Here is an 18,689-nt window from a genome sequence, read left to right on the forward strand (position 1 = left end):
ACACACCTACATCGCAGAGCATCACGGAGGAAGTTTTTTTTTTTCTCTCTCTCAGACACCATACACACAAACTCACGTACACACCTATCCCTCATTTTTGAAGTGCAGGCATGCTGAAGGCAGAAATGCAAAGACTGGAAAGACTCCCAGATATCCCCAAAGAGGAAGTGCTGTCATCAATGTTCCACTCACTATGAAAGCAGGTAAAAGAAACTGAACATTTGGTATAACACTACGAGCATACATATTAACCACTGAGTGACGACAGGACGACATGTCCTGCACCTTAAATAGACTCTGGTACAAAACTTAGCCAACATGTTGATGCCATTCCTTTTCTAACGAGCAGAGCAACTTGAAAAACTCCTGACCCCATTCATGATCAAAATCTTGACCAGTTGTTCAGCTAAATAAGAATTTTGGCTGTAGGATACAACCTGAGTGGGATATTGTTAGAATGTGCAGGTAACCATAATCCAAGTTAATGCAAGGACCCTTGAGGTGGCTGAGTTCCCCTTTAATACAAATAAAATCACACTTTGTGATCAAACTAGCTTCGTAAAGTTCCCAACTCTTAGTCTCTACTCACCATCTCCGGGAATGATACGTAGCGTGACAGTGTTCCCAGCCTCCTTGATGAGGTTGACGATGTCGGAGTGGGACTTGTTGGTGATGGAGCACGAGTTCACGGCCAGGATGCGGTCGCCGACTTTCAGCTTCCCGCAGCGGTCTGCCGGGCTTCCCTCGATGATACGCCCTATTTTGTGGGGCATTGCCACACATGCATTGCCAGCTATGGTCACCATTGACAGGTTATGGTGCGTGATTCAGTACATATGTGTGTGTGTGTGTGTGTGTGTGTGTGTAGTTGAATGGTTGTTGGATTGCGTTTGGAGAGAGAAGGAAAAAAAAAGGAAAGCGAGTTGGGAAATGAGCAGAGAAAAAGAGAATAAGAAGTTTACGGGTTAATTCACCGACAGCATCAAGCCAGGCAAAGTCACTGAGAGGAGCTGATCAGAATAAAATGCAAGCGTTGGGAGAGAAGTGTGTGTGCTCTAGGAGAACATGGCATATTTAAAGTTTCAGTACTTCGGCTGCAGATGTCTTTCTCAAACGAATTATTGGAAAAAAAAAAATGAGCTAAAATATATATCCAATGTGTTCCCCCTAATTCTCCCTCTCTCTCATCCTTCTTTTTTACCTCAAGCTGCTACAGGAACACATTTGGAAAAGGGGTGTCATTATTATATTTGCATGAGAGTCTCTTGGCAGAAAAGGATAATAATGAAAAATCTGTGTTGTGTTGCCTGCATCCCAAACACCTGCACCTGCAGAACGTTTCAGCCCATAAACATACATCAGAGCTGACAGCTCACAAACTACCCTCAGGTCTCTCTATTCCCCCCCCCCCCCCCCCTCTCTCTGTCTGCAGTTTGACATCAGATCTGCAGTTAGAATCACTCTTTTCTTTCTTGATCTTTATTCAATATTATTTATTTATTCCTTTTTTACTGTTTCACTTTGTTATTCCACTAAAAACTCATCTAACCTCAACCTCCGTCTGCCTCTTTAACTGAATTGAGCAGTAAAATATTGAGTGGAAAACAAATGATGGAGAAAAATAATGGCAGAGGTGCTGTTGCATCCGAACAAAAAAATGAAGTGCTTCTCCAAACACACAAAAGTGTAAGTGGACGCACTTCTGACTCCATCACTGCTATGAGCTGATGCAACAACTGAGTGTGAAACTTTCATGTGGTCAATGGGTCCCTATGAGATATTGCACGTCAGGTCAAATCAAATAAAGTGTACACATCGGAGCTGTGCTTTCTACTGTGGCCTGGGAAAAAAAAGGAGCTTTGCCACTTTGTCAGCCAAACTGGAAAGTTGAGCTTTTTCAGGCCTCTTTCAGTCCACCCACACTGAGATAAGAGCCTGAAGAGTAGGAAGCTATAGTAGTGTAGCGGGAAAGCCACAGCGCAGAAAATAACCTGCTCAGAAAAGACACCACTTGTTTGAAAAAAGCAAAGTCGAGTCATTTTAACAGATTTATATGTGAGAAAGTTTGTGGTTTAATTTAAAACGTACTCATTACGGTTATTTTCTATTAGCTTAGTGACGCAAAATGACCTAAAAACTTGATCAAGAGTCAGCGAATCACTTTGATCCCAGACCATATTCTAAATAAACAGATTACACACTTATCATTACTTCCCATTTAACCTACTTGCAGCACTCTTATCTTTCTCATTAAGTTGTCATTAGGCTTTTAGCGACGACCTGCCATCGACAGAAGCCATTTAGGTTCAGCTGAATAAAACAGATGCCTTATGTAAGACCGACTTCACTTATGATCAATTATGAAAGCTGTGTGTGAGCGAAGCAGCAGCTGCAGGCAAAGAAAGGGTTTCAGTGTCGTGGTTTGACAGGCTCAGGCGAAAATAGAGAAAAAAAAAGAAGCACTTCTTTGAAGAGTGTTTGTATTGATCGGGTTGGGACTGTAAATAACCAGAGAATGAGTCTGATGTCAGACTATTTGGAGTTCAGAGGTTTTATGGATGACACAAAGCCAGCCCAAGAAGAAGATGAGAAGATAAAAGGCCGCTGTGTTAAGGAATTGCTTCAGCGGTTGTTGCATGTTTTGCTGAGTGGAACTGCAATATTTGCATAGGCAATCAACATCTGTGTGCAGGGAGATTTGTTTTTGAACACTTTAAACAGAATAATGAGACATCTCTTACCAAAGGTGGTGCCGGCTTCAGGCCGCGACACCGAGGAGACGATCACAAAACCGAATCCTTCGTTCTCACCGCGTCGGATCTCTACATCATAGGGCTGCAGGCCAGAGGAGACCGTGGAGTTGGCGATGGGGGGCTGAGAGGAGGTGGTGGCAGCTGCAGTGGCGACCACAGCGTTACCACTGCCTCCTGCCCCTCCGCCTCCTCCCCCGCTGCCTATGCCAGAGGTGGAGCCGCTGCCGGAGCTGACTGTGTTGAGGGAGTTCTGGCTGCCCTGCGGGGTGCGCTTTCCAATCTCCTCTGTTAGGCTGGGCGCATGGTTACTGCTGTGATGGGAGGACGCAGGCGATGGAGGCACATCTCCTTCTGCTTTCACTAGAGATAGAAGCGGAGGATAAGATGAGAAAAAATGACCATGTACAGTGGAAGGTGGGAGAAGAAAAACGGTGACAGAGACATATTCAGAGGGAGACAGTAAACAGTAAATTATATAAAAGACTAGGAGGTAAATTAAGACAAATACTGTCGATAAAAAAGAAGAAGCTAGTGTTGAATGAGCTGAAGGAAAGTAAGATACCTTTGCATAATAAGGTAGATAACATATAAGATAACATTAGAACAAAACTGTTAAGATTTGACAATAACAGGGTTTTATCAAGAATTACATGAAAATGAAAAAGTTCTTGTAATGTCTTTTCCACCGAACACATCCAGTGTTATAAAAGATAAGCCAGCAAGACAGCTTATGGAGAAGAGCCTCTTCAACTATCTCCCCCGTGATCTGTTTTGAACAGAAGATGAACTAAAGACACGCTCCGCCTGGTGTATCTGGACATTTCATTCCACATTTCATTTCCTGTACAGCTGCTTGAGGAAGGCGCCTCATATTCTGGACGCTCTGAGGCAGACGGGGAGCAGCAATGCACTAATGTCTGGCTGCTTACATCGGTGCCGAAGGTTGACCACGCTCTCCATCATATTTATAGGCTTTTCTTTATCGCCTGATGGGGGTGGAGGTGCTTGCTTTGGAGGACGAGCACTTCCTCGTGTTACCCACCCAGACTATTACAGTAGGACGCTGCCCTTGCCCAAAGTAAGCATGTCCCTCGCGTCCCTGAAGGAACTGCATTGAAAATAGATGGAGCCATGACGAGGTGCTTTTCAGCTACTGAACATTTGTTGAACTGTTGAGCTGAGGCTGTAGTGATATTATGAAGTCTAGTGCAACTTCAGGAATATGTTTTTATTTGTAAAAGTAATCTTTTAATCTGAACATATGTTGTGAGTATTTAAGACATACCATTCTTTAATGTCAAGTGAAGATAAAGACATTGATGGGGTTTGTCAAAAGGTTAAAATAAGGAACAGAAGAGGTTAATTTTACAAAGATTTTGAATGAAATTTTACCTAAAATCATAACAGACAGTTGCCCAGTAATTTATTAACACTTATTAAATACAGTTCTTTATATTACTTTTAATTGTCACATACTGAACCTAAGTTAGCTTCACAGTCATGCTGGGTTCACTGGAAAGAAGTCACCATGCATTTCTGAATTACTTTTTTAGCTAATGTAAACGCAACAACCAGCTTTTCATACCTTACATCACAAGAGTTTAACAGATGAAAGCCAGAGAGGCTTTTACTTTGAGGGAGCTACAGGATGCAATACATTTGTCACAACTGTCACCTCTCAATGTGACTGTTCATTGAGAGTGCGCCCTTAAACAAAAATACAACAGTCATTTTCTTTATGTTTTGACAGCAGATCCATTCTGGATATTCCAGTATTAATGGAACAAGATGAAGCAATCAGTCTGAGCTGTCAGATGAAGAGTTAAGTTAGAGTAAGACACTACAAACGTCACCAACTTTACTGTGTCCGGTGTCTTGTGCGGCATGACATTAGATTTTGGTTGCTCGTGGTACGATGGAAAAGGTTATATAACTGACTTCTTCAGTTCAACACAAGTATGTTAGGCTAGACTGTAAAGACACACAATAGTTGCTCTTCTGTTGTATTTTTTCATTTACTCAACATGTGCGCTCCTGCCAGAATTGTTTGTACTTTAGTATTAACCCCAGCTTGTTGTTACCAAGGTTGTCATTTACTCGCTCTTTCTTTTCATGCAATTTGCAAAATATCTATCCTTCTTTTGCCTCCACTTTTCAGAAAATGTGTGCTCAAACAGGACGTTTGGAGATGTTCCCTATGTGACATCACAAAGGGCAGTAACCCCTCCCCCATGTGGGTGACACTCCCACAGCTAGGTGTTTGTTCTGCCCTCTGTGTCCGGCTTCTCACTGTAAACAATTGGGCATGGAGAGAGAAATCCCGAGCCACCTAAGCCCTTCTAGAGGGGGTCAAACACAGCTCATTTAAAGGTACAGACACAGAAACAGCCTGTTCTGAGCAGGGCTGAAATAGAGGGGTTTATAGGTATATCAAATATAGGATCAGGGTGGATTTTTAGCAATAAACTTTACAGTCATGCCTCTGAGACTTATTTAAAGTTGTTAAAAAGAAGTACAATATGTGACCTTTCAAACCCGTCTTGTGTCTTTAGTGTATTCACTTTAATTCTCTCTCAGAGTTAAGGCCTATGCGAGTGGTGTGAATTTACGTTTTTGGACCTCTAAGCCAATCTCTCAGCTCAGCTGCCCTTAAATCTGGACCCCTCTTACCTGCGTAGTTGGTTTTGCGTCGCACAGTGAGGTTCACATGGCCCTGCTTTGCAGCCTGCTGCATCAGCTGCACGACAAGCTGGTGCGACTTTCCCACAACTGCTGTGCCATCCACACATATCAGTTCATCTCCAGACCGCAGGCGTCCATCCTCATCTGCAGCTCCATACTTCACTATGTGGCCGATATAGATCTGAAACACAAACGGAGAAGATAAAGGAGACATGTTAGACTGTGAGGAAAAATCTAGATCATGAAGAGGAGAAATTAAGCCTTAAGCAATGAAAAAAAGGGTTAAAAGAATTTAAACAATGCTTTCAAATACAGCTTGCAATGTACATATAATTAGAATTCTCAAACATCTCAGCCTTCACTGAATTCATTAAGTTAGCATCTGGTCAACTAGAAGTCAAACTTCCCTATCACATTGTTTGACTTTGTGCAAGCCTCATTATTTTACTTTAAAAAACAAACACATTGGCAGAAAAACACAGTGTATCTGGGGTGACCTTTTAAAAAAAACTCTGGCCAGATCAAAGAGAAACCGTTTTGTAGGAATCACTCATGAAGCTTGAAACTACACAACAGATGACAATAAATCAAATAAAGACACAGATGTTGTAAAATACCTTATTGATGTTGCCCAGACTACTGCTGAAAATATAGCATCCTTTTCATTTACCATGTTACTGCATGTAGTCAGTGGTTGTAGTTATAAAAAACTATGAAAATTGAGGAAATTGAAAGCAATCCAGAGGGAATGAAAGATTAAACAGGCGAGAGAGAGAGAGAGAGAGAGACTCACCGGCTCTCCTGGCTCATTGCCTCCGAGGATCCTGAAGCCGAAGCCTGTGTCCTTCCTCCACAGGAAAATGTCCTGCTCCTGGAAGTCTGGAACTGCAAAATCAACAAACCATCTTTATTATTTCTGCCATAATACCAACAGACAGCCAAGGAGACTCTCTGTGCCAGCACCAGTACAGGAAGAGTTCAGCTTTTGTGTACCTGCTAGTTTAACTCTCTCAATAATAACCTACTAAAACTTTCAGTTTTTTTTGCCTGAGTCACAAAGAGCCCTGAAGACCACAGTCTTCAGCCTTCCTCTGTCTACTGTGGAAGTAACCATTGATTTGAAGGACACAAAATGCTCTGCCTGCTTATGTCAACATGCAAATAAATTCCCTCCAAACTGTTCCAAGTGTATCACTTTGTAAAGACAATCTGAATTGAGGCTTTGGCTAAAGAAAAAACAAATAACCCATCAAAAGATTAAAATGGTCTATTTTGAGTAAAGAGCAAAGGTATGGAGCCTAAATAAACATCAAAAGCCAATAGAAGATGCCAAAAAAAAAAAAAAAAACAGAGCACACTCATTCATTGGAGCCATAATTAGAAACGATCAGGCTGAAATTCCTCTCTGATGTTAGAAATAGAATAGGGTCATTTTCTACTAGCTTTAAATCTTTCCCTAGGTTTGACATTACAACTGAATGGACTTTACTGGGTTTTTTTTAGTCACATGCAGCTCAATCTCCACTCTTCAATATCTTGGAGAGCACTTCCCAGATAACAGAGGTGCTAATACATGCTGAAACCGGTCATATATTATTAAGTCTGGATGGTTCACAGTCCACTCCATATGAGTGTGTGCTGATAGACACTAGAAAGGTGCTGTACTATAAAAGAAGCATTGCACTGCAGAGAGTGACAGCTCATGGTTCATGTAGCAGGGGATATGTGGGGAGCCTCAGGGGGGCTCCAGGGCACCAGGGGAGAGACAGAGTATGTGAGAGTGAGTATTCGTGTGTGGTCATATGGTATACACATACGATTGTTTGCTTTAAATATGTGTCTATTTATTCACATATACATGTATGTGCATGCATTTTGCATGGTTGCAGCAGAGTTTAAGGGGCTGACAAACATGTACCTCTGAGCAAACCTCCCAGGGAGATTTCTTTTTTTGCTTTCATTCAGGCCACTCATGCCAAGGACAGTAAAGCCAGTAAGAGGCGGCAGGATGGCAGAAGGCGCAAACAGCCAGTTTCCAATCTGTTCCTTCAGTCAACAGTTGAAATCCCTGCAGAGTGCAGCCATCGCTCTCAATATATCACAATGTAACTGTGCAGGAACCAGCAGAGGAAGAGTCAAAGGCTAACAGCCGCAATCTGCACCTACACTGGGGAGGGTCAACTGCACGGTTACACCCTGCTCCTGTCGATTAATAGACCCATTAGTGATCCCCACAGTGAGGCAACTGGGCGTGAATCACATTGTGAATCGATATCTCACAGAGATAGACCGTCCTGAGCACCTGTGCAGAACTGTGAGCGAGGACTGCAAATTACAAACATGCATGGGCCAAACATTGAAGAAAATGAAATTGGCATCATGTTAAAAAAAAGGGGCACTAATGCAAATGAAGAAGAAGTGAGTGTCTTCTCCTCTCTGGCCTACATTTTTTTCTTCAGCAGGTTAATGCCGTGAGGTTTTTTTTTTCTGGAGACTTTTTTTTTCAAATGGAAATCTTTCACCACATTGGGTGTTTAAAGACCTTGAGCTCAGAAGGACTTTCCATTAAAGGGAATGATGTGAGGAGAAATGTCTCTGCAGCAGCCACGGCCAGGGCCCTATGGGGGTGCACACCGCAGGATTTAAGGACCAGAGGCTCAATGCAGCGTGAGGAAGCAGAGGATTCACACCTGCTGCTTTAGGTGAGCTGCCCTTCCTGTCATTCTCTGTGAGTTCCTCCCTTCTTTTCTTTACCTCAGGATCTCTCGATTCCACAAAGCTTGACATTTCTCTCTTCCTTACTTTTTTTTCTTTTACGTCACTTTATGTATTTCTGGCATGTCCCTCTTCGTTATCCTTTGTGTTCTCTTTACACATCCTACACTTTGTACTCAGAAACAGAGAAAACCCCCTGTTGAGACACCATCACATTAGGATAGGTATGAAGAAATAATCCCTGTAGTCTTGGTATCTTTCCCTCTTTATCCTTACTCTTTATTTCCTGTTTAAATCAAACACTTTAGTCCTCTCAGCCCTTCAAACGAGACGCTGGTGTCTGCTCAGCCCTTTGTTTCACATTTTTCTACACAAGCAAATACATGATAAAAATCATTGACAAGGTGGGCCTGGGAAGTTGATTAGCTATTAAGTTTTCATAGCCTTTACAGCCTTCTTTTTTTTTTCATTCCAGTTGACATAGTACAGAGGCTTGTTCTTTTTAATTGGCGCTTTCCTTTTGCTTTGGCAAAGCTAGACAATGAGAGAGGGGAATAAGCAATCCACTTCCATCCACTACGCCGTGGATGCTAATTATAGGGCCATACGTCTCCTAGGAGAAGTCTGCTATAAAAGTGTGTCAGTGGTGCCAATGTCTACAACTGGGCCTAAGTGGCATCTAATAGATGTGAGAGGACTAGACCAGGAACTTGAGGGAGACCTCTAATGCTAATGGTGCTCCAGATGACAGCCAACTAAATGTGAAAATAATAAATTACTCAACGTTTCAGTCACAACATTCATTCACTTTCCTACTTTAAGATATCCCAAAGGATTTATACCTCTGTCATATCTTGGTTCTCTGCATAACAGACTTACAGATGTCTTGTCTATTGGACTTATCTAATCTAGTGTTTAAAATGCTGTACTTATTGTTGGCCTGATGGATGGATGTTTTGCTGTTTACTGCAAAACAAGACAACTTTGAACCATACCTGTATGCTTTATACTTAGCTAGAACTAGCAGGGGATAACCTTTGCTTAGTTGCATTTATTTCATATTCAGAAATGCTTTTCCCACCCAAGGCTCCAGGTTCTTCAGCACTCATCTACAGTCTTATTTGGTTTCCAACACTTTATATGAAGGAGGTCAGTCTAAATAACAGCTCTCATTCAAAAGCACAACAAACTACAACCTCCATAAAAATCTAACTGTGAATAAACACTACTCTGAACCGGTTTGAACAAAAGCTGAACCTTCAGAGACGAGAACTGTTCACAAGACTGTTGAATTACATTACATTGGTTTTAGTAAAGAGCAATCCAACAACCCATGCACCAAACCGTGACCAGACTCCTCGACAGAAACTGAACAAAAGCACACAATTAGTATGGTCTCTGTCAGTTCTTTGTAAGAATATATACCAGTTACTTACATGTGCATGACTCTTTCTTATCCAAACCCTGCTGCAAAATAGCAGCACCATTTAAACACACCAAGGATCCCCATCGAACCTTAAGCTTCATGCAGCCCTCTCCCAAACCGCCACCAAAAATGTATATACTTACGCCTACTTTCATACATGCTCCTGGACTGGGCCCAGATCTTAAAAGGGTCCGGTTTTCTCTGGATTGTTCCGTCAGCTGGAGAGTCCTGGGGCGGCAGGCCTGGCAGGGGCTGAGAGGGGGGCGGGGGAGCGATGCTCTCGTTGAGAGGGGGCGCCAGGGACGGGTGCACAGGAGAGTCTGTGTGGGCGCTCCTGTGGCTTGAAACGCTATGCTGGGAGCTGTTCTGACTGTCCTTTCTTGACAATGGCTGTTGGAGAAGAAGTAGATCGATATCATTTGACAACTGAAAGTCAGCAGCAGCATTACACCTGTGAACATGGAGGCTGACAGAGGAGACAAAAAAAGTAGCGTGTTCAGCAGTTGAAAGACAAGAGGAAAGGAGGTTGTGGTTTGTCAAAGGAGACAAAAAGTGGGGTGAAGCTTTAGAGGACTGAAGACTTTTGGATAAGAATTCAGAATGATTAAAGGTTGCTACGTCTTGGAGACAAAAAAGGAGAATCTAAGAGAGTATGATGTCAGCTATTGTTGCGCTGCTCCCTTAATCATCACAAAAAAAATAATCAAGCCCTTTTATTTAGGCTAGAGAATGATTTTAGCACGCAAAGAAAGGAAAAAGAAGAGCTCAACTGTTTCTCATGATTAAGTCATTCAACTGTGGGAGAAGAAGAAAAAAAAACACTGTTGCTCCACTTACAGTGAGTGTACATTGCCTATTCCTTTTGTTTAACAGAGTGGAATGTATTAACAAGGATCAGCATCCCCCCCCCTTGCTGTGTATGGAGAAATATTCACAGCGAATAATGCGCATGTGGGGTTTGAAATGAAGGGAGGATTTCACTGGTGATGCTTGAAAATGTAAAACTCTTTTAAAATTGCCACTGGCCACTCAATAACACAGGCTCTTAAGCACCTGCTCAAGGATTTAAGGGCAGCGGTGCTTGAGCAGAGTCAAGTACATACAAACCTGAGCTCAAGCACAAGTGCACTGTGAATACAAGTTAAAAATCCTTCCCACAACACAGTATCTGTCTACAGACCCCATCTTCCACATGACTTAGCTACAGTTCAAAAAGAAACCAGTGATGGGAAAAGGGCTACAGAGCATGAGAAAGACAGAAAGATATTTTAAGACAGTAAGAGAAAATGACAGCAATTCAGTCTCTGAACATCACGTGACCTCCCAGCACTTCAGATGTGGTGTACAAAAATACACCAGGAAGGGGCGGAGGCAAGGGGGGCTCATGTGTTCTGCAAAAATATCAAAGTGTTTGGCCTTCAAAGTGCAGCTATGTCTTCAATAAATTTGGACTCATTACTCCCTGAATCAGCCTTCTACACCTCTGCAATTCATGTTTATATTCATCAACCTTGTTAGGCATAAGAGGAGCCTGACGCTTTAGCGAAGATTAAGTCTGAGCAGACCAGTGGTGTGATTGTAACCTCACTGGGTTGTGTGGTGAAGAGAAAATCAATGGTTTATATAATTAGTCACAAGTGCAGAAAAAGCCGGACCCCAGGACCGATGCTTCACCCAGACAGCAACATTTATTCAGGCTTGTTTTGATTCATCAAACAAAATGCTGCTTCCATTAGCAAATGAAGCATCCTGTTTTCTCGTGTCTCTCAGTTTGATGCACACAAAGTCTGAATCCTATTCCCCTCTTAAATGAAAACAAATCTCTTGTTCTTGATGGATCTATTAGATTTGACCTTCTGCAGTTATTGTGTTCTCCCTCTGTGCTCCGGGACTGCTTTAATACATTGCTTTCTCTGCTCCAATAACTTATTAAGGAGACAGAGGAAGGGGGAGGGGGGAGGGAGGGAGGGAAAGGGGAGCTGGGGCAATGAAAACACATCCTGGCTGCTTCCTCAGACTGAGTTTAATCCTGCTCTGCCACCAGCAGGCCACGCTAAGGTTCAGTGCCTTGATGCATGACAGCATTAACAGACATCCCAAGTGTATTTTGCAGCACATAAACAAACGTATACGACCAAACATTATGTTGAAATATCACGCATTAGCACCATTATCATTCTCAACTTACAACCTCTATTTTCCGCACTATGAAAGCTACACCATCACCATTATCATCTTACACATTACATAACCAGCACCAGCCAAAACTTTCACCCCAGCTCATCAACATTACATACCCTCCTAGCGTAATCTTTGTATGGAGGAGCCAGCTCATCCTGCAAAAAAACAAAATTGACACACACACGTTCAGTTGGGCCAAGTCAACAGAGTCCCTCCATAGATGAGGCATATATCACAGGACGAGGCAGTCTCCCAGCTGTGATCATACATTCAACTCTCACGCTGCAAGCTTAGCACCCGGCGCGATGAGATCATCGGCATGTTAGCAACCCAGCTCACGCTGTGCATCAAAGCCCCTCGTCCCAGCCCACGCCAGAGAGAGCGTGATGGGGGGGGGGTGTTGTGAAGCTACAGGGATCCACCCCCACACAACAGAGCATCCCATGTCTACAAACAGACCCACAACATCAGCACAAGTTGCACCACACAGAGGAGAGGCAGCAAAAGTGAGACCAATATCCCTGAGACAGAAACACCATATGGATGATGAATAAGAGATGAGAAAAAAAAAAACATAGGAAAACAACTACTTACCAGTTTTGGGCTCTTCTTTGCAGGTGCCACCCCTGTAAAACCAGACAACAAAAAGAGAGAAAAGAAAAAGGAAGCCGGTTACAAATGGAGTTTAACTATATTTCCATGCTCATCAAAAGAAAAATGCAAAAAAAACAAAGCAGAAAGGAAAAAAAAAAAACAGACAACGCAGACTCCAAAACAATGTCACATCAGTGCTCGGCTAGCCCTCGTCTCCTTCTCCCTTCTATCCTCTCTTCCCCTGCTCGGATCCTGTGCTCGCCCATCCGCGGCTGGTGTTTGAGTAGGAAGAGAGGGGAGGGGAGGGAGGTGCAGGCAGCGAGATCTATCTGCATCACTGCCGCGTCCAGCGCTCGGCTTGACTGGTGCAGCGGAAGACTGGGGCCAGCCCCTAGGGCTAACTCGGTGCTCGTTCAGATCTTGGCTACCGAAACAGCGACGCACGCAAATGAGTGAGTGCGTGTGTGTGTCAGGGAAGGAAAGTGAGAGTTGAGAGGAGAGGACAGAATCCTAGAGAGTAACTAAGCCAGAGAATAAAAGAGCAAGGAGCAGAGAGGAGAGAAGCGAGCTGTGCTCTGGAGTTCCTGGCCGTAGCATTACCCATGGAGAAGGAGTCCAAGATACTGAACATTAAATTATAGGCAACCGTCAGTTCCCCTCTTACTGAGACCATCTTCCTGCGTCCGCTGAGCACCGCACTCCGCTGTCCAAGGCTCCAGCATCTATAGGCAGTAGCCGTGTCCTCCCTGTCTCTCTCTTTCCTGCTGCCTTTTCCTTTTTTTTTTCCCTTTCTCTCTCTCTCTCTTGCTCACCTCACTGCACACTATCCTCCCTCCCTTTTCTTCCCTCAGCATCATCAACGCACCCTCCCCTCTTCCTCCCTCCCCTCAGTCTCAGTCTCCCTCCCACATGCTGGTAAGCATCCGTGCAGCTGCACACACACACACACACACACACACACACACACACACACACACACACACACACACACACACACACACACACACACACACACACACACACACCCAACAACACACGGCATTGCTACGACGCAAGTTGTAGTGTGCTTAAGGTATGAGAAATAGCTGTCTGCGTGAGTGAGCAGTGAACAGAAATATCATTGCAGAAATAAAATGATCACAGAAGCGGCACACAGAGAAATACTGATAGATGCCGACACAGCCTGGATTTAGGTGGGGAAATTTGTTCCTTAAGCACATCACTGCCCTCTCCCCCTCCCCCTCCCTCCCTTCCCCCCTCAGCTCTGTATGAAATAAACAGCTGTATGAAGTTATGGAAATAAGAATGGGAGAAGGAATGCATAAAACGAAGAGAAAATGCATGACTCTATTTACCTGTACGATACTCAAGATTCTACAGTGTGTTGGGTGAGAACCACACAAACCTCTGATATACAAGATGGGTGTGTAACGACATGTAAAGCACGAGTGAGACTAGGCGGCATCTGATCTAAGAAAATGGGCCACTATTGTGTGTCAATCCTTCGGGGAAAATAAGAGGATAAGATCTCTCTCTCTCTCACTCTCACTCTCTCTGACACACACACACACACACACACACACACACACACGGATGCTCATTGTCTTTATCTCTCAGACATCTGGCTTCATTCACAACTGACAGCTCCAACTGTGTTGCGTCTGCAGCTTTTTCTTCTTATTTCCTTTCCTCTTCTCCCACCCTTCCCCTCATCTCTCTCCTCTCCCCTTCTTTCAATCAATAGGAATCATTCATTCAAAAGCGTATTACCATCACATAAATCAGATGCAGCCTGTCAATCTTGCGGTATTCTCTCCGGGCTAAGCATGCTGTCAGTCAAAATGTCAGGGGGGGGGGAGAGAGTTTGATTAACCTGCATCTATCCACCGCAGCTGATCAGCTGCTTACTGTTTGTCAATGTCTGTCACTGCTTTCCTTTTAGTTTTACAATCAGAGACACTTAAAGTAGACAATCATATATCGGTATTAAACACAGTCAGAGGTGGATTCAGGTCGCCTGAATGTAAAGCACTTTCTAAGTTTAACACTGAAACTAGATGATAAAAATAAATGTTTGTTTTTCATAAAGTAAAACTCATAACTGTCAGTATTACAGTTTCAATGCAGACAAAACAAGAAATATCAGTACGATAATGTAAAGGTCAACGCTGCTTTTAGGGGTTCCATGAGTTTTAGCTTTGTTGCTGAGTTTTAGCTTTGTTGAGTTAGTAAAGCCCCACAGTGTATTTGAAACTCCCTGATCAAAAGGCAGTGTGGATGTTTCAGTCAACCTCTACTTTTAATTACAAACAAAGAGGGGGAGAATGGAGGAAAGATGTTAAGAAGAGGTGGGCGATGATCGGCTGCCCTGCACACTGACAGGCTGAGTGAGAGAGTGCCTCCAGCTCTCAAATAATGGACCAGGACTGCTTTAGGGCTCAAAAGCTCAATTTATTGTGCTTACCTAATCTTGAAATTTATGGACAAAAAAAATGCATTCTAACCAGTGAGTAATGAAGAACTGTTCAACCCACAGGGCACACATTTTGTATAATAGTGTTTTTTTCTATGATTAATGATGTATTAACTGATTATTATGTATTCCAATGAAGCTGAAATAACAGAGTATCCAGTATAGTTTAGGCCTGCAGTTAAAAAATGTTCTCAAACTTGACAGAATAACAGTCATCTTGTTTCCCTGCCTCAGGCAAAACTCCATTAATTTCTGGGAACACAACTTGTTTTTGTCCTCGGACAGCCCGACAGCTGGTCAAAATCCGACAGCAGACACTCTGGCATCTTTTTCACACTCTGGATATTAAGGTGATATGGAAAGAATTTAACATCACATATGAAAACGTTAAAAACTGCGTAAGGAAAATTAAATCAGCTAAAATAGTTTCCTGGGAATCTGAGGCTTGGAATAATTGTATTGGGAAAAACTGGGTACAGATTTACAAGAGGTGCTGGACCCTCTGCTGGAGGGTTTGTACAGTATGCCTCAACAGATAGGAACTGTTGCAACAACCTGGCAGCACAGCAGTCACTAAACGGAAGCAGTTACAAAGCAGATTATGTTGTCTGTCTGCAGTACGTGTGTGTGTGTTGGTAGATCTCGGCTGGGGGTGATGGTGTCCAACAGGCAGGTCCATCTGTCACTGGGGCGACAGTGCCTGCTGACCATAGGGAACTGACAGACGGTCCCTTAGGAGTGAAAGGCTCACATCAGCTGAGAACATCAGCAGCCACGATGTGACAGCCCAGCAGAGCACAGCTTTATTTTGCCTGTGTGTGTGTAAACAGTGAACTAGAAACGTGACAGAGGACCACAGCTATGTGACTAAAATCAATGGAGAAAGAGTGCATGCAAAAAGTAAAAAAATAAAGAAAAAAGGATGGAACATCAATATTTTTCTTGCAATGAAAGCAATGCTGCTCTTTAAAGAAGAAAGTCTGAAAAATCTAAAAGAAAATTATTGTGTTGTGGCTTCCTTCTTGTGTGGCAGGGGTGAAATCCCCTCCTCCCACAATAGCGCACATACCCTGAGGAGACCCCCGAGGAGATTATCTGCAGAGCATTGCCATAGAAACAAAGGATGGTGGAACAGAGATTTACATTCTGCCCAATAGCAGTGGAGTTGTGAAGATCAACAGTGGGGTTGAGGGGGAGAAAAGAAAGCTCACCTTGTCCCTGTGCAACAAGCTGTGATCCAAAATCCAAATCCAAATCCTCCAGTGAGCCCAAAAATGAGCTGTGGTAAAATGTGGGTACCAAGTGGGAAACCCGTTCCCTCATCATTGCTCTTCAAGCTGTGACGCTTTTCGTTACGATGCCAACGGAAAGTGCAGTCAGCAGAATTTTTAATGCAAAGTGGGCAAAAATATGATGCTTCCTGCCCATACAGTGAATTGATTTCCTGCTTCTGTCTGTGCAGGGACTCCTCGTCACCGTTTATGTCTTCCTAATGGCTGTGTACAAGACATTTCACATTATACAACCTTTATGACTGTGCATGCCGGTAAATGTGTGTTTGTTTATGTGGGTTATCCAAGTTCACATAATTGTATTTGTGCCTATCAGTGTGTGTCCTCAAAGTGCACTGATCCGATGGACGGAGTGCTTTTTGACAGGAGGCATTTACAAGCTGTTGCGTGCCTGTATGCCAAAAAGAGCTCTCTACTGTGGTGCTGATCCACTTGGTGTTTTTACCCTCTTTAACCTGCATGTCCAAAAAAAGTAAACACACATTTCAGCACAGTGTCTGTCTTTAAGGGGACAATAAATCTCTTTTAAACCGCACTTTAAGGCAAAGAAGGGAAATGCAAACCAACGTAATGAGAAGAAAAACTCAAACCTCTACCTAAACACTGTGGATGTATGCTCCTGTTCAAGTAGCCTGAAAATAATTGCTGATCTTGGACATGTCTTTGGGTATTTACTCAAACGGGATAGAGTCGCAAAGGTTCATCAGATATATTGGCATCTGCGAAAGAGTTTAACATCTCTCCTCTGTGTCTGTCCGTAAACCTGCCATTGGTCTCTCCGCTGGCTGTTCGGGCGTAAAGAAAAAGGTCCATGTCTCATTTGGTGCGAGGCCTGATTGCCCGGCCGGGACTAACGTGTCTTTGGTTGATTGATGAGTCATGCGTAGGGGGGGGAGAGAGAGAGAGAGGAAAGGGGAGAGAGAAAAGTGTGGAAAGCATAGCATCATGGGGGTTTATACGCTGCTCTTTCATCATCTCTTGGAGCCTCTGACATCCTTCTATCTTCTGTTTTTCCTCCTCTCTCTTCATGCACTTTTCCATCCATTTTCCAATACGTAGCTACAGTTGCTGCACTCTATCACAAATTACCTTGCATTCATCTGTACCTGCCAGGCCTTACAAACAGGTAAGACATATTGAGTAGAAGGCGACCCTACATCCTTCCTGAAATAAATGGGCTTTCTGTTTTAGTTTTTTTTTTATTTATAGCTGACTAATGACACAGGCTGCTGGGCTAGCAGCACAAATTCCACACCCAAACAAGTTTTCGCTGACAAAAGGCTCTAAAGCAGGTGTGTGCGTCCCTCGAGACGCTGCAACATCCACACACCTTTTTTTAAAGGGAACAGAGGAAATTAGCTTCTGTGCTACGGCAAGACCTCCGGGGCTAAAATGAGTTATGCCAGCGCATCAGTGGGGGCAGCAGAAGACTGGCAGGGGAAAATGAGCACATTAGAGAAGTGTAATTAGACAAATGAAAGAACGATGTATCACGAAACACAGAGCACATTGAAGTAATAAATCAGGCCTGTGTGCTTACAAGCAGTAAAAAAAGCTCAAAGTACAAAATGTAAAAACTGTTTTTTGTAAGCTAAACCTATAAAACACTGACAGTCTCATAACCTGAAACTCTAACCTGAGGGTGTTTTTTTGTGTATTAACTTGCTTTAGAGGTTATTCACACATATAATGAAGCTTGCTTAGGCAAAGATGATGAAAGCAAAATGCCTCGAATGACAGACACACTGCCAGGTTTTCACCCGGAGCGCCATGAATTGTGCTTTCTTCTGGTGTGGACTGAAAACGCACGTTCACATTTCCACACAGGCTGACGTGCTCGCACACTGTGAGAAAGACAGTGAGAGAAGGGGTGAGGGGTTCACTGTTGCACAGAGCCGCCTTAACAAGTGTGAGTCTTCATGCACTGGTCCTCTGGGACTGGCTCCAGATCTCACGTGGGAGAGCTGGTGTGAAACTACATGCCAGCAGAGAGGGGGAATGGGAACAGAAAAATGGGGGGATGGAATGGTGTAGCAGGAGTGGATCTCCACTAATTAAGACTGTACAAGGGTCTGTGTGGCTCCAATCTTTAATTGGGTGCACAGTTTTCCATATTGGAGGCTGACACGGCTTGTGCGGATGTATGAGTATGTACAGGCAGAAGCTGTGTTTGCCCAGGGAAGACATGATTCTTGATGGATGGAGAGAGAGTGAGAGTAAAAAGAGAGCACAAGAAGGGGAAAAAAAGATGTATGTGTATGATAAGCAAAGCTGACATCAGGACCCCAATTAGAGGCCAGCATGCATTGCTGCTACCGTCGGAGTGAGCGGGAGTGAGAAAGCAGTGAGAAGTGTAAGAGCGGGAGAGTAATTAAGGCACCGTGTCTAGAAACCTTGCTTTATGTTCTCTTGTGTCTTACTGCAACGATAGTGTGTGAGTGTGTGTAAATGTCAGCAACATGCATGACACATGACTGATGCTGTGTAAACGCATTGACACCCAAAGGGTCTAATGTAAACAGATTCATCACTCGACATGAAGGAATCTGAAGGACAGGGAAATGTGTGAGTCA

General features: G+C 43.5%; 1 protein-coding gene across 6 annotated transcripts in view; it reads right to left on the reverse strand.

Annotated features, from left to right (window-relative positions):
• The window catches only part of magi1b (membrane associated guanylate kinase, WW and PDZ domain containing 1b), a 132,213-nt gene that overhangs the window by 11,050 nt on the left and 102,474 nt on the right, over positions 1–18,689 (reverse strand). For 3 of the 6 annotated variants that reach the window (XM_061042319.1, XM_061042317.1, XM_061042322.1), the window contains exons 13-19: positions 12,352–12,383; positions 11,874–11,912; positions 9,720–9,966; positions 6,229–6,320; positions 5,424–5,616; positions 2,742–3,113; positions 590–793 (exon numbers count right to left, since the gene is read on the reverse strand). In XM_061042319.1, the coding sequence (XP_060898302.1) occupies positions 590–793; positions 2,742–3,113; positions 5,424–5,616; positions 6,229–6,320; positions 9,720–9,966; positions 11,874–11,912; positions 12,352–12,383 (1,179 nt within the window). The remainder of the gene's footprint in view (positions 1–589; positions 794–2,741; positions 3,114–5,423; positions 5,617–6,228; positions 6,321–9,719; positions 9,967–11,873; positions 11,913–12,351; positions 12,384–18,689) is intronic. The other 3 variants (XM_061042318.1, XM_061042320.1, XM_061042321.1) reach the window with 3 other exon arrangements.

This window comes from Labrus mixtus, chromosome 7 (genome assembly GCF_963584025.1).
Source record: "Labrus mixtus chromosome 7, fLabMix1.1, whole genome shotgun sequence".
NCBI classification, from domain to species: domain Eukaryota; kingdom Metazoa; phylum Chordata; class Actinopteri; order Labriformes; family Labridae; genus Labrus; species Labrus mixtus.